The 23,419-nt window shown below is 38.4% G+C and overlaps 2 protein-coding genes across 2 annotated transcripts in view; both read right to left on the reverse strand.

The window, feature by feature from the left end:
* ERC2 (ELKS/RAB6-interacting/CAST family member 2) overlaps positions 1–23,419 on the reverse strand; it is a gene marked incomplete at its 3' end in the record, with an annotated part of 575,666 nt that overhangs the window by 261,061 nt on the left and 291,186 nt on the right. The window contains exon 5 of the mRNA XM_007451771.1: positions 4,700–4,855. Coding sequence (XP_007451833.1) covers positions 4,700–4,855 — 156 coding nt within the window. The remainder of the gene's footprint in view (positions 1–4,699; positions 4,856–23,419) is intronic.
* Positions 7,806–9,231, reverse strand: LOC103087066 (transmembrane protein 11, mitochondrial-like). Its single transcript, XM_007451770.1, has 2 exons — positions 9,050–9,231; positions 7,806–8,208 (listed from the first exon to the last, which is right to left on the reverse strand). Exons 1-2 carry the CDS (start codon positions 9,229–9,231, stop codon positions 7,806–7,808), a joined length of 585 nt encoding a protein of 194 aa, XP_007451832.1.

Raw genomic sequence — 23,419 nt, forward strand, 5'->3', positions numbered from 1 at the left:
CTAGAAAAACAATTATTTATATGGTACATTCCATTCTTAAAGGCTTAACAGTGCTCCTGAAGGTAACTCATGCTTTCCACTACCTCTTAGATTTTGCCCTCAAAGTCTGATTCCTCTGTGCCTTGGGAGTAGGGGGTAGAAATTGGAGTTTCGAACAGGGGAGAGTTGCACAGCTAGGAAGGTCTCCCAAAGTCTCAGTTCTCAGGGACAACGTGCATGTGCCAAAGGGCTTGCAAGATGCATGGATTTCAATCCTGGCTGACTATGTCTGGTATCCCTGCCTTTGCACAAGCTGAGATTCCAAACTCTGCTTTTACATTTTTTGCAATTCACCTTCCACTATTGCAAAAATGTTATGTCATGTTTATTCTATGATGTCATACTTATAAAAGCAATTTAAGTCTTCACTGCTACTTAATTTAATCACAAAGCTTTCAAGAGGACCTACCAGTCCCAGCCATCTGCTCAACATCAAACTGGAGGCACATGCCATTTCACATGGCTACTTAAAATATTTTCTTTCCTTCCAGCTACAGTCTTTATTCATTTTAATAATTAATGCAAGCAGCACTCCCTTTTCATACCACAACATTGTTTCCATGTCAAATTTTCATTGAAACATTTAAAATTATCTATTTCAACTTATTTCTATTTCTGAAAATGAGTGTACATAAGAATTACTATTAGCTGCCTTTATTATCTATTTGGAGCAAATAGTTGCATATTGAGATTGAGATTGATTGAGATCATGCCCTGTTAATGAAGAGAAATCAAATGCTGAGCCAATTTGATCACCAATGGGTCATAAAAATAATTTTCAGCTAAAACTTCAAGAATATAAGCAAACGAGAACATAGATACTATAGGAGCTATTTTTTATGATTAGGCTGAATTTTAAAATCTTTTTTCAATTTAAAAAAATAATAAGCTTGCAAGTAATCATGATAGAAAACATTTAGACCTCTATTAAAGAAAGGCTCAGATTAAAGAGCACCTCTAAGCCTGGCACCTTTATAAACAGTGATCAGCCTGAAGGTGCCTCTCCAAAGGACTTGGTGAAAGAAAAGTTCTCTGGGGCACTCAAAAGCTTTCTACGTATTCACTACAAGCAGCAAGAAGAAGTAACAATATTTAGCTGCAAATTCAGGTTTGGTTTCCAAAGAGTTCCACTGCCCTTCTTGTGCAGCATTTCATAAGAATTTCTGAAATGTTCCTCTACCATGACCCTTCGAGTCTTTATGAACTATTCAAACAAGTTTCTAAAGTCAACTCTCCCTGCCTCAAACCTAGCATTTTCTAGCCAGACAGGATCCAAAGTCACCTTATGATTTCCATTTCTATCATTGCTTCAGTAAACCCAATGGGTTTAACAACTACATTTCCATTTCCCATGTATGTTTCAGAGTGTCTAGATTTTTGCAACTTAAGTCTAGTATTTCTTTTCTCTTTTGGAAAAGCCTATCATTTCATATAGACTTGAGTTCTTCCTACTTCCTTATCTGTGTGGAGTTGGGGGTGGAATGGTATTTTCACTTATCCTTCTAGGTTTGCTCAGACATTGATTTGAGTTTGCATTCTTCACCAGACCTGTAAATGTAGTCTTACCAATCTGATTATTTAGACAAAAACAAAACAAAAAACGCTAACACTAAACTTACACAACTTGCATTACTCCAGCCAGAAATGGATTCTCCTCCCATCAAACCTTCAGGGCAGTATTTTGAGTACATTTCTCACCTTCCCAACTAAGTGGTCAGTAGTGGGAAATGGGAAATACTTTAAATGTGCACCACTTTTAGTGCCCCTTTGGGGACCACAGAGCTCAAAATCCAATATTGAAAGCTTTATCCATATAACTCTGAACAAACAAAAGAATTCAAGAGACTCCACTGGTGACACTAAACAGTTTTCTTGTCAATGTGTGTAAACAACTATTGTACAAATTAACTCCTCGGATATGTGTGATGATGTTGATAAGCAACATATTCATATAAGCTTTGTAGAAAAGTGATCCAAATAGGCTACAATGGACCATGAACTATGAGAGCAATCCAATTTTAGAGGATATCAGTCTATGCCTCTGAAATTTAACAAGTTCCATGACAAATTATTCACCCAACTAGAATCAGTCCACACAGCCTGACCTCACAAAGCACAAAACACAAGCACTCAGGACTAAATGCTTAGCAATAACTATGTCTTAATAGACTTGTTCAACCATACCCAGGTTTAAATAAGGAATCACACTACCCTCTCAAAAGTAGGAAAGGTAAGAAAAAAAAGCAACTGAAGTAATGATATGAGGTATAAGCAATAAATGTTACAGTTCAATACAATAAAAATATTCTTTCAATGGAGAAAATATTAAAAACTAACTCTTACTAGTACTTTTTAGGTAATGTTCTTATCAGTCTATAAGAGATATCTGCATGATATTATAAGAAATCATTTTTATTTATATTTCCTAGAAATCCATTTTTTCCCTGTTAGTCAAGTTAAATATAACATTTATATTACTATTATTATTATAATTATTATTATATTTGGTTATATGTCTTCAATAATACTGGATATTGTTATTAGCTACTTTTTTGAACCAGGTGCTTTAACTACATTATTTCATTTAACACTTTGGGTCACCCTCTAAGATTTACATTGTTGTCCCCACTTTACAGAAGAGGAAAATGTGGCTGAGTGACTTAAGTCACTCCTCAAGGCCATGGAGCTAAAGGGCAGGCTAGAGATTTGCCAGAGTCTGCTTTAGTCCTCAGCCTGCACTCTTTTCACCTAACTCCATTTCTCTCCTCAAACATCCTTCTGACCTAACCACTTTGGGAACCCTTGAAAGTAACTAACCATTAAACGTTAAAACTAGCTCAAGGATTGATGGTGTCTCAGAAGACTATGGGTTAATAAAGGTCACGACTTGCTTGCTGAAGACCATATACATGTTTTATTCACCTGGACACAATCTATGGTGAGGGGCAGAGTTAACAAATTTCATTGCCTTTTCAGTTGTAGAAGTGGCTTGAACTATCTCCCATTGCTGAATAACAGGACAGGATGGGGAGGAAAAGTTTCAGCCAAAACAGTAATTTCCCCCAAACTCCATGAGTTCGCTCATATCTGTGCATCTGGTCTTCATTCCTAGAGTGATCTGGTCATTGTCTGCAGGCCACCCTACTACTGTGCTTGCTGCACATCAGCTCAACTCTCTATGAGGGAAGGACTGCAATAAAGAAACCAGAAGGGAGGACTGAGCAGGGAAACCTGTTCTGCATTTTGTGGCCATCCCTGAAAGGAAGGGGTTATATTCAACTACACTGGACATTCTTCTTATCTCTGCTCCTTGATATAAATTTTTAGTCACAATCTCAACCTCAACTAACAGACGGAAGCTGGCAGAAGTAAGCATAGTTTTTGTTTATTTCCTAGAGAAACACACACACACACACACACACACACACACACACACACACACACACAGTGAAGCAGATGCTAGATATTATTTCCTCTCTATAATTTTGAAAATTCTCTGCAATGACTATGCATGTATTTCACAACTGATAAAAATCATAACCATCATTTAAGCATTTTTCCTCTCAACTCCCACTGCTTTCACACAGAAGTCTGCATCACTCTTAACTCTGTAGTGTTTTATAAAGCAACAAACAGTAGTAAAACCTACAACAAGAACAGGGGTATTTAAGAGCAAGTGGTAGAAAAAAAAAAATTTTTAACTGGTGTGATTATTATCTTCACAAAGAAAATAGCTTAAATACAGGAATAATAAAAGCATTCCAAAGTCTCAAAAGGCCTATTCGGCTGTTCATAAATTTAATAATTATGCATATAAAAAATAATAGATTTTCAGATGACTGGTCCATTTGCAACCCAAGGTTTCATTTTGAAAAATACAAACCAACTTCTTTAAAACTGGCAATACTGATATAAAATAATGGAACAGATTACTCTAACAATATTTCATAAATATTCCACACCAACAGATAACAGTAATAACACTCTCAACAACAATGGCTGATGCTTACTGAATGCGTTTTAGAGATCACTCAAGGGACTAAGTGCTTTAAATGCATAATCTCCTGGAATTGTCAAAGCAACCCAACGATGAAGGTATTTTCTTTTTCTTATCCATATTTCATGGATGAAGAAACTGAGGATTACAGACATTGAATAATTTCAGCATTGGGACTCAAAATCAGTTCTGTCTTAAATACTATATTAAAACCTTCGCACCTTTGAAATCAGTTAAATTGGCTTCCAAGATCAACACCTTTTAAGCCAAGACCAACACCGTTTAAGACAATCACCTTCCAGGGATGGGCCAAAAATTGGGCAATGATTGAAATTTTTAAAAATAGCAAACTTATGAAAACTCAAACAATTTGGAAGAGACAGGACTATTAAAAATAAATGTTAATTTCCATGAAGGAGGGACACCAAAGAACTCATCAGGAAATCCTGAACCCCTCAGTAAGTAGAAATTCTACCAAAAGCTTTCCCTGGCTTCTTTCTGGAATCCATGCTTCTGAACTAAAAATCTTCATTCTTCTTTATTGTCCATATATTTCATATATCACATAAAGCAGATTATGTGGGTATCTGGGGAAAGCATGTATTTAAACCACAACTTTCCAGTCACACTAAGAATATAAAAGTTTATAATTGTGGACCATACCTTGGTTTTCATGAACTTGGAGTGACTTTTGTAAACCTCTATTTGTTTTATCTCTTCTTCGCGGTCCTCAGTGTTCAGCACACCATTGGCTTTTAACATCTGGATCTCATCCTCAAGATCCCTTATGTTTCGCTCCAATGAAGCGATTTTTGTGTCCTGTTGGTAAAAAAAAAAAAAAAAAAAAAAAAAAAAAAATTTTTTTTTAATGATTTTTGTGTCCTGTTGGTAAAAAAAAAAAAAAAAAAAAAGAGAAAGAAAATTGTTTTTTTAATATTATCAAAACAGTTTCAGAAAGCAGTTTCAGTAGTAATACATTAATCAGGGTGTAGACATAGCCCTGAATTCAGAACAATTTATTTTTTTCACTTCTGAAGATCACTTGTGAGATTTTTTTAAGCTCCCAGTAAACAGCACATGTCAATACAATACAGAGAGTTACCTAGATATGTTTGTCTCATATCTGGGAATCAAATTACCAAAGCAATAGTGATAAAACTGATCTGAAGTATTAGAAAACAAAAACGTCATCTAAATAGACGAATCTGTAACTTCAGATATAATTTACCAGTGTATATTTTTGAGTCTACTTGCAAATACAAAAACGGTTTGTTCATGTGTGTATTCTGTGGCTGGTTTTATAAGGCATGCTTGGAATCTGACCGTGAAAGAGAAGGAAATTAAAATCTACTAATGGGGAAAAGGATTCTCATCTAAAATGCAGACATAAGTGAAATTAAATAACTGAATCACGACTTAGTATGACTGATACACTAAATATTCAAAATTTATAGCAACTGGAAATAATATATCACATTATGATTTATTTGGCAAGCAGTCAGCTGACTGCGTGACAAAAAGCATTACTACCTTGAAGGGCATTTCTAACCCACTGATTTACAGAGTTAAAAAACTAGAAATATTGCACTGAAATGTGGGATTAATTGAGGAAAAACCATAGGGAATTTTTTTTAAAAAGGAAATGACAGACTCCACACACAAGACAGAGCATAATAAGAAATGATGCATTAGAAAGTAGAGAAAAGAGAACTCTTATAGAGGAAAAAAACATTTCCTCAAACCTCAGGTATGAGACTCATATCAGTCCTTGGAATGAAACACACTCAAAGTTTGACTTCAAGTTTTCTGACTGTCACCATCTACCTGACATTTTATTGTGCAGATTCAAGGAGCTTATATTTGTAATTGAAATTTAATAAAAAATGAGCCACCAATGCTTTTTTTTTTTTTTTTTTTTTTTACCATTTTTTAGAATCTAAAAGACTAAAGAGTTCCAGAAGTAAAGACAATGAATGGGGCATTCTATTCATAACAACTCATAGAAAAAACTTTTCAACAAATATGTCTGTCCTGATTTTGTGGCTATTTTCTATTTTATTTTCCTAAATTATATGCCCAATGGCATGTTTCCTGTGGCAACATGATAATCATTATTACTATCACTGACATCGCCGTCACTGTTAAAAGAGAAAAAGTGAGGAGCAGCAACAGCTGCTTATTGAGCTCCACTGTGTGCCCATATCTGGGTGCTCTAAAAGTGCTGAAGACACTTTTATTAATTCTCAGGAAAACCCCCAAGAAGATGAAAGAAAACAATTCTGAAATTTGCAAGACTATTATGGAATGTTACATTCTGTAGTATTTCATTTTACTTTAAAAATATGTATTGTATTTTTTTCAGTTATAAAAGTATAATAATATACTTTAAATTCACAGTAAATGGAGAAAATCCCCTCTATTTCTACCATCCAGTGATAACTATCACTGTTTTTATGTGATAAAACACATGTTTTTATGTATCGCCTGCCAGTCTTTTCCTATTTTAGATGCATATCTGGAAATCTTGTATACTGCCAATTTGAGCAAGGAGAATGTTATGGACTGAATGTCTACGTGCCTCCAAAATTTATATGTTGAAGCACTAACCCCTAGTGTGATTGTATTTGGAGATGAGGCCTTTGGGAGGTAATCAGGATTAGATGGGGTCATGAAAATGGAGCCCTCATGATGGGATTAGCACCCTCATAAGAAGAGATCCCAGAGAGCTTGTTTTCTCTCTCTGCCATATGAGAACACAGCAAGAAGGTAGCCATCTGCAAGCCAGGAACAGAGCTCTCACAGGAATCCAACCATGTTGCCACCCTGATCTCAGACTTCCAGCCTACAGAACTGTGAGAAAAAAAATTTCTGTTTTTTAAACCACCCAGTCTGTGGTATTTTGTTATAGCAGGCCAAGCTGAAGAACGTAGGGAGTCTTCCTTAGTGACTCATTTGAGTTCTAATTTGTGATAACTGTAGATAAAAAGAGCAGCAACAATGAGAAGGCTATGGAAAAAAAAAAAAAAAAAAAAACTTCCAGAAGTTCATAAGAGCCTTCATAAATAAATGAGTCATTTTAAATCAAGATTTTTTCTGACTATAAAATTGGCATGCTCATTATAGAAAACTTGAAAAGCCACATAGATAATTATGATGCCCACCCCAATCACATCACTCCAATCTACCCACTAGTAACAAATTTATTTACCCCCATGAAGGCCTTAAGACTACATGATTTCTTTAAAACATATTAAAAGATAGATCTCTATTAAAACTAATCAATATAATATAGATTTCCCCTCTTTACTGAGATACAATCTTTCAGCATTTACAAATATCTAAGTGCAATCTTTACAAGAGTTAACTGTAAATTAAGTGTGAAAGGGCCAACATTCCTTTCCTTTTTTTTTTTTGAAATTCTCATTTTAATGGTCAATAGCTTCTGGTTGGCTCTGGATGGTACAGGTAAACAACATGCTTAACGACACCCCTCCCCCCACCCAACCCCCCCGGCGCATTCACATCCCCACTGTAGCATTGCTTCCATCACATCCTGCCGCCCGGTCAGACTTCCACAGCCTCAGGCCCCCCGTGGGTTACGGAAATCCACATCTTAGTGTGATGAGCTAAAAATAAAAAAACCCTGGTACACTTGTGATCTGTTATTTCTTTAAAATAACAGACGTGAAGCCAGATGCCTACCCGGGCTCCGCTGCCTCACAGAGCCACCTCGCGGACCGGGCTGCCTGCTCCCCCTACTCCGCCCCGATCATACAGTGCAGAGCTCGTAAATCTTCTTTACGTAGTACACGAGAGCCGCCAGTGCTATCGTGTTGTGCAGTCTCTTCCTGTGCAAGTCGTCCTTCAGGACCAGCACCACCAGGGTGGAGGAGGTGAGTGTGTGCAGGGGCAGCCGGGACAGTCTGTAGGCGTCGTACTCCACCAGGTACTTGCAGCAGGGGTCGAACTGCCAGGAGATGCCGGAGAGGGTGCAGGAGGCCAGGCTCAGCACACCCGCGGGCAGCGAGATATAGTGGGAGTAATCCAGGGGCAGCGCCAGCGGGGTGAAGAGGCAGGCGGTGTCCGCCAGCACGGTGGTCTTGTGCAGGCAGTTGCCCACGGTGATCCAGCGGCCAAAATCTTCTGAGATTTCAGATTCAAGTCTAAAGTAACTATATTTACATGTATATACGTATGTATATATACATGTATAAATATGTTGTGTACTGCAATACGCTTTGTAGTCCCAAATTTTAAACCTTAAATTCTTGATAGCGTTTGTTAAAATTTCAGGTCTTAATCATGCAGGCAAGGGGAAAAGAAACCCTCAGCTTTCCTCTCAGTCAATTTCTAAGGCTTTAAGTTAGCAATGACCACAGCTGCCAACTTCTAAATGGGTTAAAAAGGAGCTTTTCACTGGACTTCTAAAAATTACATACTGCTAAAGAAAGATCAGAATGGAGTTAGAAACATAGAAAATCCTATTGACCTATACATATCCGAGTTAAAAATCTCACCAAATGGTGGAACACATTTTAAAAATAATATTTTAACTTTTACTAATTTTCTTAAATTAACCAGCCTGTGTATTTCCTCCCAAACTTATTTTCCTTTAGCCACAGATGTCCCAAAATACCAAAAAAAAGAAAGAAGAAAAGATGAAAGAAAGAAAACTGTATACTGTGGAAATCACTTTAATAAGGATCTATTTCTTCTGTCCTTATTAATATTTCTGTTCTTACAATAAGAAGTCAATTTCAAGAATCCATACCTAAAATCATAAGCATAGAGAAAAGGAGATGGGAGAATATCAGTAAGATCTAGGGAGGAGAAGAGATGCAAAATACACAGACATATTAGATGATCTACTGATTCTGCCCAAGAAGGTATTCAAAATGCTGAACCAGAGAAAGACATGAGGGGGCTTCCCTGGTGGCGCAGTGGTTGCGAGTCCGCCTGCCGATGCAGGGGACACGGGTTCGTGCCCCGGTCCGGGAGGATCCCACCGCGCACAGGTCCTCAGAGCGCGAGAAGGAGTCCACCGCGCTGTCCGGGCGCAGCTTCACCGAGTGCTCATGGCCTGAGCGCGGCCTCGGGGACGCTGGCTGGAGACAGGATGCCCACACCCGCCTGGGGGCCCCGGCTCGCCTCCCGGCCCCTCGGGAGCTCACCGCATGGCGGCTGCGGCATCGCATCGTACGCAGGACCGCAACAGTGAGAGGCCCGCGAACCCCCCCACACACACACAAAAAAAACAAAAACAGAGAAAGACATGAGGAAATATAAGTATGAAAAATAAAGGCAAAGAAAAGGACTGCCATGGTCACACCTTCTCTACTGCTTCAGTTTGAGGAATTCAGGGAGAATTTTATTTTTCTTTTTTTAAAACCTCTAAAACTAAGATAAATGACTAAAGACATATTTAAGGAGGACTACAGAAGGAAACTATCTCACAAGTCCTGATATGGCTCAATGTTGTACATGGATGTTGCCTTTCAAAATAGATACTAAATGCACATGCTCAGTAACTCAAGCACTGGTCCAGAATAGAGAGAAAAAATACTTAAGACATATGCTGTAACATCCTGAAAAGTGGAGTTTTAGAAGGCAGAACAACATTTTATTCCCAATCGCCAAAGAATCTTCATCGGAGTATCTTTAAATGTTATTTATAACTGATATTCTAAAATAAGTTATGTAGTGAGATCTTCAAATACTCATCTAGATTGTGTTTCACAAATACGCAAGCTCTCAAAGCAGATAACTGTAGGCCTTCCTTAGAGATGGGGTAAGGGAAATACAGTATAAAACAGTTTTTCCCAAAGTCCACAGAACCCAAATGCTCTGTGAAAAGGGGCTTGCAGGGTCAAATAAGTTTGAGAAATGATTATTGGGGATTCCCAATGCATATTAGCATTTATCACTCTGGGAAGTCCTACAGCAAAGTATTCTATTTACTTTTATTTTTTCCAGTATTATTCCTCTAGAAGTCAATTCTTGGAAAAAAAAAAATAGAACTTTAATGATGTTAAGCTTGGGGTTATATACTAAAGTGAAGAGTCAAAACAATGATTTGGATTCTTCAAGAGAAAACTTGCCATGATTACCCCCAATTTAAAATAATTGAGGGCTTAAATATCCAGATCACCTTGTCAGCTTCTGTCACTCAAGTCATTTACTGAGAGCCTGCTCTGAGCCCAGAGCAATGAAAGAACAGACATAGACTCCCATGCTCCCTGATTCAGCACTCCATGTCTCAGGTGACATTTTTCAAATAGTCTTGAGACCGGAAAAGCATGAAATTGTTTTGCTTTTATAATATTAATATATTTTGGTTAAAGATTGCAAGAATGTGGGGAAAAAAGTTTTTTGGGGGGGGAAATAAACAACTTAAGTGTGTTTGCTTCATTCCCCATGAGGAAGAAAAAATATCTGAATTGAATATCTCTTTAAGTTACTCCTTTCCATATATTCACAAAATAATACTTGTAATTAATACTTCATTTTATACATCCAGATTATAACTCCTACTTAAAGATTAATACCCGAGACTATTTTATATCCATCATCCAAAAGATGCAAAATAGGTATCTGATGGGCAAACAATCAATCACTGGAATCGAACCCCTAGCAACCATCTACCCAATGGGCCCAGCTTGCTGATTCTGGAATCAGCCATGAATATTAGCAAGCCAACGAGTGCAGGGATTACAGCAATGAGGATGAATGTCAGGTGGAAAGACTAAAATAAGTTTACTTTATCTTTGCTTTTATCTTTTTTTTTTTTAATAATCTCTGTATTTTTCTAGGACATGTCTGCTATAGTTGATAATAAATTTAGATACAGGAAGTTCTCTCATTCATTCAACAAATATATACTGAGCATCTATTGGGTACCGGTCACCTTGCCAGGTGTGTGAGATACCAGGTAGGTATGAACAAGATTCATGGGCATACCCCTCTGCCATGGAGCACAGTCTAGATCCTTGTTATGCAAAGTGTGGTCCACAGACAGCAGCACTGACATCACCTGAGAGCTTTTTAGAAATGCAGTATCTCAGGCCACAACTCAGCCAACTACTGAATCTGAATCTCCACTTTCATAAGGTCCTCAGGTGACTTGGGTGTTCTAAATGGGTTTAGGTGTCCAACATATACAAGGGACAAGACTGGTCAGTGCAAAAGAGACTAGGACAACTTTACTGGCCAAGTACATTTAGAGAAACATGAAGCTACTCTCAAGAGCTATCCAACTTGGCATAAGTGTACAGCAACCCTAGGAGTAAACTCTCTGGAGAAACTTTGCCAGTAAAGATGCCTTTATTACCCTCTTTGTGTTTGCCAAACATTACGTTCCCCTTAAACAGCAAGAAACAGTTTTCAATTCCTCTCTAGGAACTGTGGACACTGAAATGGTGAGTGGGTGGAATATCAAAAAAAAGCAATATCATTTAGTCACAAAAAGTAACAATTATGTTATTGCTGAGTGTCACAATGTGCTTTCCTTTCAAATACACGAAGAATTACTGGTTTCATTTTAATATCAGGCCAAGAAAGAAAATACAAGCATTTTTTACAGAGCATGGAACTCGCTGTGATCACATATCGGTCTACGGACATTAATCAACAAACTTAGGGCCAATTGGTTTAAAGAGAAGACGTGATCTAATGTTCAGGAAACATCCCTACATAATTATATTACACTTTATTTAGAATATAATTCTAGACTATTATTACTGGGTACCACAGAGGCTCTTGAAGGCTTAACTTTTAAAAATCATCTAATTGTAGTTGCAAACATAACTGAGCAGTCTTTGGTCCAGCTATCTGAGTAATGCCCTGCCTTTGGAAGGATTTACTGTGTGGAATTCACCGCAGTTATGTGAGCCCAAGTTAAGCGCTCCACAAAGAAGTCAACTTGGGCCTAAGGCACATTAGGAGGAAAAACAAAAAATCAAAAACTCTTCTTCTTGGCCCTTATCAAACTATAAAAAGATGATGACCTAGATTAGAAGATGACATGGGACATGCTGTTTTCTCGTGTTGCTGTTTTTTTTTTTTTTCTTGCGTTATGCGGGCCTCTCACTGTTGTGGCCTCTCCCATTTGCGGAGCACAGGCTCCGGACGCGCAGGCTCAGTGGCCATGGCTCACGGGCCCAGCCGCTCCGCGGCATGTGGGATCTTCCCGAAACGGGGCACGAACCCGCGTCTCCTGCATCGGCAGGCGGACTCTCAAGCACTGCGCCACCAGGGAAGCCCTCTCGTGTTGCTGTTTTTGTGTTTGTCTGTTTATTCAGATGGTATCTAATTCTTTAGAGCAAAATGTACACGCACAGAATCAGGTTGGGCTAGTTCAAATTAAAAGCAATTAGGGGTATAACTGACTCACTCTGTTATAAAGCAGAAACTAACACACCATTGTAAAGCAATTATACCCCAATAAAGATGTTAAAAAAAAAAAAAAGCAATTAGGGTGTTTTTGTTTTTAAATTTATTTATTTATTTATTTATTTATTTATTTTTGGCTGCGTTGGGTCTTCGTTGCTGCACGCAGGCTTTCTCTAGTTACAGAGAGCGGGGGCTACTCTTCGTTGCGGTGCGTGGGCTTCTCACTGCGGTGGTTTCTCTTGTTGCGGAGCACGGGCTCTAGGCGCCCAGGCTTCAGTAGATGTGGCTCACAGGCTCTAGAGTGCAGGCTCAGTAGTTGTGGAGCACGGGCTTTGTTGCTCCACGGCATGTGGGATCTTCCCGAACCAGGTCTCGAACCCGTGTCCCCTGCATTGGCAGGCAGATTCTTAACCACTGTGCCACCAGGGAAGCCCAATTAGGGTGTTTTGATGTTTCTTTTCATGGTCTCATTGGCCTACTTCTGACTTATTCTTCATGAAGTCCAAGACCCAGGCATGCATCCTGCTGTCCTGTCTCTGTACACATTACTAATGACACACAGGGAGAAGATATGACTCTAGTGGTTCTTGCTGGACACTATGTGACCTATGAGGTTTTGGTCTCCATGTATTAATTTGTTGTTGTTGTTAACAGACTCATGTCTAACAAAAAGAGCTAAAGATAAAACAATCCAACTGACCCTTAGAAAGTCACAAACCTGGATGTAAATCAGTTTTTTATATCTTTGGGCAAGATACTGAGCTTTCCAGAAATAAGACCGTGCTCAAGAGCATGTTATGAAAATTACAAGTGATCTGTAATGCATGAAAAGTACCTGTCATGGAACTCCCTCAAGAGAATAAAGGGTTGCCATTATAAGCCAACAACAGTATAGAAGCCCCTATCCATCCCCCAGTTCGGTGAGGTACACATGTAAAAGACAGTAGCTTCTATTTTTATTCCACCCTGTTTATCTTCCTGCATTCCTAACCTTGCTAATCCTATAACCTAAGGTTGTTATGAGACTTAAATGAGTGACAACATGTACACCTTCCAGTATAATACCTAACACATACTACATGCTCTATCCTTCCTTCCTGTTTCCAGCTGTGGCAGTAGCTGTTTCTTTTTTGTCTATTTGCTCAACTTCTTTTTCTTTTAGGAACTACATCTCCCCAACTCCCTGTGGTTTTAGTGGGGTTTTCTAGTCTGACCCACAGTGGCAAGCACCATGGATCCTCTGGACGCTGACTGATCCAGGGGTGAATTCATTAAGCCATCAAGGCCAATCAGAGTTCTTTGAGCGGACTGACACAGAATCAAGGACCTCTCCTTTTGTGAGATTATGAATGATAAGAAAAATATGGGCCTGTGGCTGGTTGTGGCCTTCTGTAATACCATGTATTAAGAACCTGCCTGGGCTTCCCTGGTGGCACAGTGGTTGGGAGTCCGCCTGTCGATGCAGGGGACACGGGTTTGTGCCCCGGTCCAGGAGGATCCCACATGCCGCGGAGTGGCTAGGCCCGTGAGCCATGGCCGCTGAGCCTGCGCGTCCGGAGCCTGTGCTCCGCAACGGGAGAGGCCACAGCAGTGAGAGGTCCTCATACCGCAAAAAAAAAAAAAAAAGAAGGCAATAAGATGGCTTTGGGGAAGTTAATAATAAAAACCAAAGCTAAAATGGAAGTTGCAACACTAGAAATGATGGTGAAAGAATTCTCAGATATAGTTGAGAATCAAGTATAGAAAAAACAGTGGAGGAATCACCAAAAGAAAGATGAGTAAAAATTGATGGAAATCATGAAAAGGTTGCAGAGAATAAGAGAGTGAAGTTTCAAGAAAGAAAGGGAGTCAAAGAAAGGTCTGAAGACAGTAAAGACTAAGAAAAAAATTAGGATATCACTGGGGACATAAAGGCAGTTTCAATGGAGTTGTATTATCTTAATTGGAAACTGAATCCCAGTGTTTTAAATCCCAGAGTCAGGGGTGATTGCTGAGTCATTCAACAACAGTACTGCACAGGACAAGAACCAACCAGAACAGATGCCACCTGGAGCACAGAAACCAGGTCTGGCAAGTCCCTGTGCGGACAGGGGTTAACTGTTTAGTTGCTGGACTTGGGGGATCCCAGGGTAAGAGCTAGAGTGGGACGGGTACTCTGAGGGTTTGGGGTAACCAGAGAACTATTTCAATATTTTAACCATCAGTATAGCTATACCTATGCCTCTCAGTTGAGTATCAGCCCTATAGAGAAAGCTGCTGCAATTAATAGTGAGAGTTTCCTACGTTTCCAATGCATGGAAGGGAGCACTGGCTAACCCAAAATCATATCCATGTGCCTGTGAGACAGCCTAATACAGAGCCTCTCCAGTACCAACCTGTGGACTAGGTGCATCAGAAACTACTTTTTTGTGGTTGTTTGTGTGTGTGTGTGTGTGTGTTTTAACTAACAATGACTTAACCTCTAAAGACATTCCCTTTAAGGACAGGGTGACACAAAGTTCTGTATCTATTTGCAAGTTCCTTGGGCTGGGGAAAAACACATCAAAAGATTTTTTTTTATGCCTACATTTTCTTCCCCATTTATGCTACAATATAAATATATTTGCATTATCTGAATATACAGACAGGAATAGCATAGGACAGAAGCAAACAATGTTTCTCCATTCTGGTACTAAAAACGGATTAATGACAACATCAGCTAATGTGTATTGATTACTAAGGCAAGCACTGTGCTAGAAAATCTCATTTAATCTTGCCCATAACCCTATGAATTAAGTATTTATTTTACCTACTTTATAGGTCAGGATATCCACAAAAGGGAAATAACTTGCCTAAGATTTTCTCTTTTGTTGAAATAACTTTCTGGGCTCAAGAGGATGCCATATCAACAAACCAAAACTTGCAACTTCCATGTCCCTGTAAATGTTCTACTAGACCAGAAACACAGTATATCCAGTCAGCCAATCCCCAAACACTAAACCAACTCTGGGCTCGGAACTTATTCCCTTATTCCTTTTCACCTCAAACAAGGTTGACTATGCCACCCCAGCCAATCAGATGCTTTCTATTTTTCTCTTCCTTGTTCTCTTTTCCTTATCCTGTAAAACCTTCCTACCTTCCACCCCATTTTGCAGTTCTCCAAATGAAGACTGCCTGCTTCATGATAACACTTCATGAAGTGTTTGTTTGTATCACCGTAATTGTCTTCTCTAATCATTTTTTAAACACCTTTCACAAACTGGAATGATTCCCTCCACATAGCCTTCCCTTGAATAGGAGTGAGGAGGCCACACACTGTGACCTTGCTGTTCCCAGGACAACCTCAGGACAGACTGGCCTCAGAGACAGTCAGCCACCTAGAAGCTGGGCTCTTTTGGTCCTTTCTTCCACACAGTACTTTTAGCCTTTAAAGATCACAGAGCAAGGTCAAAAGAAAATAGTGAAGATGTTGGGAAGAGAGGAAAAGGAGGAAGAAATTTCAGAAACTGCTTCCAGATGACAGGGTAGCCCCTCGGTGTGTGCAGCCTGCCCTCCCAAGGCTGGATCCATGTTATCTTTCACAAACATCTGAATACAAAGAATGCTTGAATTCCCAGAAATTCAGTGAAATACTACTTTGCAAAATTGTGAATGCATTTCAGGGAGTAATAAAAAGACGGACACCTGACACTTCTATTCTCTTCCAACACTCTTTGGGAAAAGATCAGGTAAAGAAGTTCTCCTTACTGGCCTTCTAGCAACCTGAACTCACTCTTCCAATTCCTTTTAACACTCCCCCAAAGCCCCCAACAGCCCTGGTTTGGGGCCTCATTCTCAGGATCTCCAAAACATACTGCAAATCCTTCTATGTTCAACAAGCTTTTCTCACGGAAAAAGCAACAGGCGGCAGAGGAATTCAGGCCACCCCAAGTCACCAACAAGGCCTGAGGGATGTGGAAAGTGGACCATGCCTTAGGGATGAGGCATGTGACGGCCGGTACACTGTCATTACTGAAACTTGAAGGGGGAGTTCACTTGAGGCCTGTGGTTGACTTCTCAACTCCGCTGGAGGGGGGTGCGCACGTCAATAAGGAAACTGCGATGCCTAAATAAACAATAAGCTGGGAACCTGAGCACCAACAAGGGAGAGGGCAGGGGCTGCTGGCCTGAGCAGAGCTGGCCAACATGGAGCAAACAAAACAAAGCTTTAAACTTTGCAAGAATGCCATGTCAATTCAGACTCCCCAGGCAGGCCCTTTGAGAGTCCAAATTGCCAGTCACCAAACCTCCAGACTCAGTAGAATTTTTAAAGCAGGACACTTTGTTCAATCCCTTCATTTGCCAATTGAGAATAGTGAGAGCCAGAGGGGACAAGCGACTTGCCAAGGACCCAGCAAAGTCCCTGGGTCATTTATTATACCACAGGCCTACTGGGAGTTGCTATTTTTTTCTCCACTGGTTTCTCATTTCAAAGACACTTTTAAAGTCTTCCCACATGCAAACTGTGCTAAATTCAGAGCTAAGACTCTGAAGTAAGCTTGTTAAATTCTTCCTCTCTGGTGGTCCTTGCTCAAAGGTACCACCTCTATTTTTTTTTTTTAAACAGGTAAAATTCAATTTTCAGACTGAAAAGGAAGGGATGGAGGAGCAGAGAATTCCTTGAGCATCTATTATATGCCAGGATTTTCCCACGCCTTAAGACATTTTAATTCCCACCGCAACTCTGCGCAGCCTGGTATCATGGTCCCATCTTACAGAAGAGAAAGCTGGACTTCAGAGAAGCACTAAGTGGCAGGACCAGATTCTCAATTTCCATAAATAACATAACCTTCTCCACTTTGGAGCCTTTTCAGTTCAGCAAAAGAAACCAGAATAGAAGAAATTGTGTATCTTTAAGACTTTTGAAAGATGGCTTTTCTTTCAACAAACTTATTGATGTTTTTCCTAAATTATAATTCCTGATCATCCCTATATAATGAATGCACACTACTGAAAACATAAAAATATAGGGGGGAGAAAGAAGAAAAAAATCCTTTCTAATCTCCCCTTCTAGAATTAGTGTCAACATTTTGGTATGTTTTTTTCCCCAAGCTTTTATTCCACACGGGTAAATATAACCTCTTTATATATTATTAAGACTCTAACTACTATACACCTTAGAAATGCATCTCCTAGTTGGTTATTCTGTAATTCATTTTATTTTTTAATCTTTGAGTAACCAAAGTTATTGACCCTTTCTTTTATAATATCTTCATTTTCTAATAATGGCTTTATTGATATATAATATATATACCATAAAATTCACTTTTTTAAAGTGTACAATTCAGTGACTTATGCAACCATCACCACGATCTAATTCCAGAATAGTTTCATCACCCCAAATTGTTGTGCCTATTAGCAGTCACTCCTTTTTCTCCTCTCCCCTTAGCTCCCTGCAACCAGTAATCTACTTTCTATCTCTATGGATAGGCCTATACTGGACATTTCATATAAATGGAATCATATAAGATGCCTTCTGAAACTGGCTTCTCTCATTTAGCATGTTTTCAAGGCTCATCAATGTTATAGCATGTATCAGTCCTTCATTTCTTTTCAGTGCTGAATAATATTCCACTATATGGATATACCATATTTGTTTATTCATACAAGATAGTGAACATTTGGGTTGCTTTAGGTTTTTGACTATTATTAACAATTATAATATGAACATCTGTGTATAGGTTTTTGTGTGTACACGTTTTCAAGTTGTTTGGGTGTATATGGTAACTCTACACTTAACATTTTGAAGAACTGCCAAATAGTTTTCAAAAATGGACTGAGCCATTTTAGATTCCTACCATCAATACATGAGGGTCTAGCTTTTCCACATCTTCCCAACACTTGTTACTGTCTGTCTTTTTATCTTAGCCATCCTAGTGGGGGCTAAGTTTTATCTAATTGTGGTTTATATTTGCATTTCCCTTTTGACAAATCACACTGGACATCTTTTCAGGTCCTTATTGGCCATTTGCATGTTTCCACTGAAGAAATGCCTATTCAAATCCTTTGCCCAATTTTTAATAGCATTATTTGTCTTTTTATTTTTGAGTTTTTCTTCCTTTATTTTTCAATGAACTTTGTAATTAAAGTATACTATACATAGGAACGTAGCCAAATCACAAGGTTTTCAGTGTGATGAATTATGATAAAGTGAACATGGCTGACTACATACAAACCATAACATAAAATAGAATATTACTTCTACTCCAGAAGCTTTGTTCACTCCCCCTGCCAACCTCCCCACCCTCCCTCCTCCTCCAGATTAACCACTATCCAGACATCTCACACCATTGATTACTTTTGTCTATTTTTGGAACACATATAAACAGAATCATATTGTATGTATTCTTTTGTGTCTGGCTTCCTTCCACACCGTTTTGGAGTTATTCAGTTATGTTGTTACATGAAGCAATAGCTTGGTCCTTCACATTGCCATATAGCATTTCACTGTATGAATATTTCACTATTTATTTATCCACTCCACTGTTGATAGCTATTTCATTTGTTTCAAGTTTTTGGTTATTCCATATGTAATTATGTTTTGTACCTTCTATTTAAATTAGGTCTTGCTTACCATTGTTAGATTTGCTCCCAGATATTTTGGGTTTTTTAATACCATCCTAAATTATACTGTTTTCTAAATTTCATTTCATAATTGTTTGTTACTGGTATGCAGATGATTCATTTTTATATACTGACCAGCTGTTTAAGTTCATTTGTTAATCTAGTAGTTTATATATGGATTCATTGAGATTTTTTACACACAAAATTATGGTGCCTGTGAATAAAAGGGTTTTATTTCTTCCTTTATAATTCTTATACCTAGGATATCCAGAATATTGTTGAGTAGAAGTGACAGTAATAGGCATTCTTGTCTTGTTCCTTATATTATAAGGAAAGCTTTATATATTTTACCATTTAATATGATACTTGCTGTAGCTTTCTTGTAGCTACCTCTTATCAGATTAAAATTCTCTCCTAATCTAAGTCTGATAAAAGCATTTTGGGGTTTTTTTTAGCATAAATGAATGTTGCATTTATCAAATGCTTTCTCCGCATTCATTGAAATTAATTTTTCTCCTTTATCCTGTTAATGTGGTAAATAACATTGATTGATATCCAAATATTAGTCCAACCCTGCCTTCCTGGAATTAGCACAACTTGGTCACTGTCACTGCATTCAGTTCACTAGAATATTTTGCACTGATGTTTATGCGAGATTGTTTGTAATTCTCCTTTCTTGTAATGGCTTTGTTGGGTATTGATATCAAGGTTATACTGGATTCATAAAATAAAATGGGAAGTGTTTTGGGAAGTGTTTCCTCTTTTTCTATTCTCTGGTATAGTTTCTGTATGACCGATACCGTTTTTTCTTCAAATGTCTAGTAAAATTCATTGAAGAAGCCATCTGGGACTACGGGATTTTTTGTTTGGTTTGATTTTTAGATATTTTTTTTGGTGGTAAGGTTTCAAATCATACAAACATTTTCTTTAATATACAGGACTACTCAGATATTCTAGATATTCTGTTTCTTCTCATCCAGTTTTGATAAGTTGTATTTTTAAAAGAATTAATCTAAAATTTCAACTTTATTATCACACTGTTGTTAATAAAATCCCCTGATATTTTTAAAGTCAATAAGATTGATAGTGATGCCCCCTTTCAATCCTGGTATTGTTTGTCTGTCTCTATTTTTCTCAATGATTCTGACCAGGAGATCTGTTAATCTCTTCAAAGAATCAGTGTTTAGCTTTTATATTCCCCTGTTGTATATGTTCGGTTTCTATTTCATTAATTTCAGCTTTTATCTCTATTATTTCTTTTCTCCCACATTCTTATGGTTTCATTTGATCTTCCATTGCTTTTTAAATTTAAAAAGTCTTCTCTCAACCCAACTGAATGACTTGCTCTTCCCCAGACACGTCTCATAATTTCCAACCTCCTTGCCTTTGCTGATATGGTTCCCACTGTTTATAAATAATCCTTCTATCCACTATCAAAATCATGCCATTTTTTTCAAGGCCCTCCCCAAATGCTATCTCCTCCAAGAAGCATTCCCTGTCCCTCTCTTATTTGATATCCTCTGAGTCTCTGCAGCCCATTTTGCTGTTCCTTGGTCACTATTTAGATCCAGGCTTATATACTCCCTTCCACTAGCCCCTTAAAGACTGAGCGCTCACTTTTTCTGAAAGGCCCACCATGGTGCTGTATACAATATAGCTGCTTGGTAAGCACTGGTATTTGTAATTCAACTTCAGGAGTTACAGTCACACAAAATAAACCTGTTTATAGCAGGAATTATCAATTAGCAACTCAAACATTTAGATTCAAACACATATAAGAAGAGTTTGGGCAAAAAAAAAGTCTCACTTTTTTAATCTTCCTTGCTTCTAAATGACAACCATATATCATCCAGAGCTAACATTTAACTTGACATTTTGCTTTTTCTGGTTATCACTTAAAACCCACATTTTTCCCCTTATTTAAGGAAAATAGTTTAAAAAAAAAACACAAAACCATGTCCCGTTTAAGTTGAAAGATGAGAAAATGAAGAAATTTCTCAAGAAAAAAAAAAGCTAAAGGATAATTTCTGGTATCATAAGTGGATAGGGCACATCAAAAACACAGGGCTTTGCAAGTTTAAATGAGTTATGCTCCACACTACTATAAAGACTTCAGGGCAAGACTTAAAACTCAAGGGAAAAAAACAGGGCATATGTTGGCTGTAGGGTACATATTTGGAGCCCCATGTGCAGGACTGATAACATATACATGTAAAAAGGATGAATCTTGCCTTACAGCACAATGTACAATATTGCCCCTTTCCAAATATATCAAATAGAACTTTCCAGCTCTCATGAGCTCCCTCTCTTATTTGATATCCTCTGAGTCTCTGCAGCCCATTTTGCTGTTCTTAGGTCACTATTTAGATCCAGGCTTATATACTCCCTTCCACTAGCCCCTTAAAGACTGAGCGCTCACTTTTTCTGAAAGGCCCTCCATGGTGCCTTTCTTATGGTGCCCACCATGGTGCCTTTCTTATGGTGCCTCCCATAAGAATGTGGGAGAAAAGAAATAATAGAGATAAAAGCTGAAATTAATGAAATAGAAACCTGTTCTATGATGCAAAACTCAGTGCATAATTTCCAACGTGTGGAAAGAAAAACTAGTTGAACTGATGGGTCCTCTTCAATAAAAGCAGACTGGAAGAGTAGAGAGTCTAAGAACTTCAGAGAAGAAACCCGTGTTCAAATCTCAGCTGCCAAGCTACCAGCTGTACAACCTTGGGCAGGTTGCTCATCTTCTCTAAACCATGGCTTTCTCATCTGTGAAATGGGGCTAATTTTACCTACTCATGGGTCATACGTCAGATACCTTGCACCTGACTCCACATGTGTGGAGTGGTGTTCGGGCTACAGCTGTCACTGGTGATACAGGTGGTAATTTTGTTGTTATTGCTGTTATTCTGTTTAGTAGCCACAAAAGGAGCTATGGCCTATTTTTAAGGCCTAAAAAGCCATCAAACTGGCTTGATTAGAAAAAACGAGGCTTGACACCAATTTGCTACAAACACATCATCTTGGGAGAAGAAACAATGCTGAGTGCAGTGTTTAGACTCAGGTAAGTAACAGTTCAAAATATGGATGAAATAAACCGGGGTAGGCCCTAGAGCCAAATAACACATTTCAGTCACTTCATGGTATTCCTGACCAGATCCCAAGACTCAAATTAAATTCACTCTAGGAAATGGGATACTTTCAATGGCCAAGGTTTGAATTTGAAATCTCTCCCTTCCTAGCTATGAGATGTTGGGAAAAGTTACCAAGTAGCTCTTGCCTTCTCCATGTTCCAGTGTATCCCTTCCATGCCTGGTGAAACTGAATTGACCGAATTTGATCAAACACCAAGTTATCTCTTAAGAGAAAATTAACTCAACTACAGGTCAGTCAACCCCATGCAGAAGAACAGCAGACATCTGCCTGAACACAAAGATAAGGCTTGGTTTTTAGTTTTAAAAGCAAAAGATCAACCTCACCATAGAGTTAGCACCTGAATGCAAAGTCATATTCTTTCATCAATAGCACACCTACAAGGCAGCGATTTCGTCAAGCTCAATCTTGAATTGCTTACTACTCAGTTTCCATAGAAAAGCTCATTGGCGTAAATGTTACACAAGAACCACCACTCATGACACACAAGTGCAGCAGCTGGTCATGTGACGAGAAACCTAAATAACTACAATTCTCACTTCAGTTACCACAGAAATATTGTCACATAGTCACATTATACCTTTAACTTCTTAATCCACTTTAGTTAACAAGTTCACCAGGTCAAGTACATTTTCTGTGACTCTTACTAAAACCCTTATGTCACTCATGTATGTCCCATTTGATAAATTCTGCTGAATTCAGTGCTAGCATAAAGTTTGTTTTTCGTAATGAATGTCACTTAATTTATTAAAGCAAATGAGAATTAGGAAATTCCATGCTTTTTCTTACAGCCTGAGCTGTTAAATTTGGAGTGAAGGTTTATGCTCCATTCTCAGTAATTATTATTATTATTCTAGGGTTGGTTCGGTTTTTTTGCATTTTTAAAAAACACAACTTTCTCCCTGTCCCTTCCTTCTGTGATTATTGGAGATGCTGCAGCCATCTTGCTCAGACAGGCAGAAAGGGGCTGTCTGAAAACAGAGCTCATGTGAAGAAAGCTAAAATAAGAGATGGAATGAGAGAAAATGGAATCTGTTAACATCTTTTGAGCCCCAGAATCAAGCTATGCCTGAAGCAATACCAGTTCTTCCAGTTAAGTGGAAAGGGTACACTCCTTTTAGGCTTCAGCCATTTTGAATTAGATTTTCATTCACTTAGAAGTTTTAACTAACAAAGAAAAAAAATTTGAGATTATCTGACAAGTACTGCCACTACTCTAATTCATTTTTGTTAAAAAAAAGAAAAAAGGCGGTGGCGGGGCGGGGG

The sequence above is a fragment of the Lipotes vexillifer genome, unplaced genomic scaffold, assembly GCF_000442215.2.
Source record: "Lipotes vexillifer unplaced genomic scaffold, Lipotes_vexillifer_v1.1 scaffold521, whole genome shotgun sequence".
Taxonomy (NCBI): domain Eukaryota; kingdom Metazoa; phylum Chordata; class Mammalia; order Artiodactyla; family Lipotidae; genus Lipotes; species Lipotes vexillifer.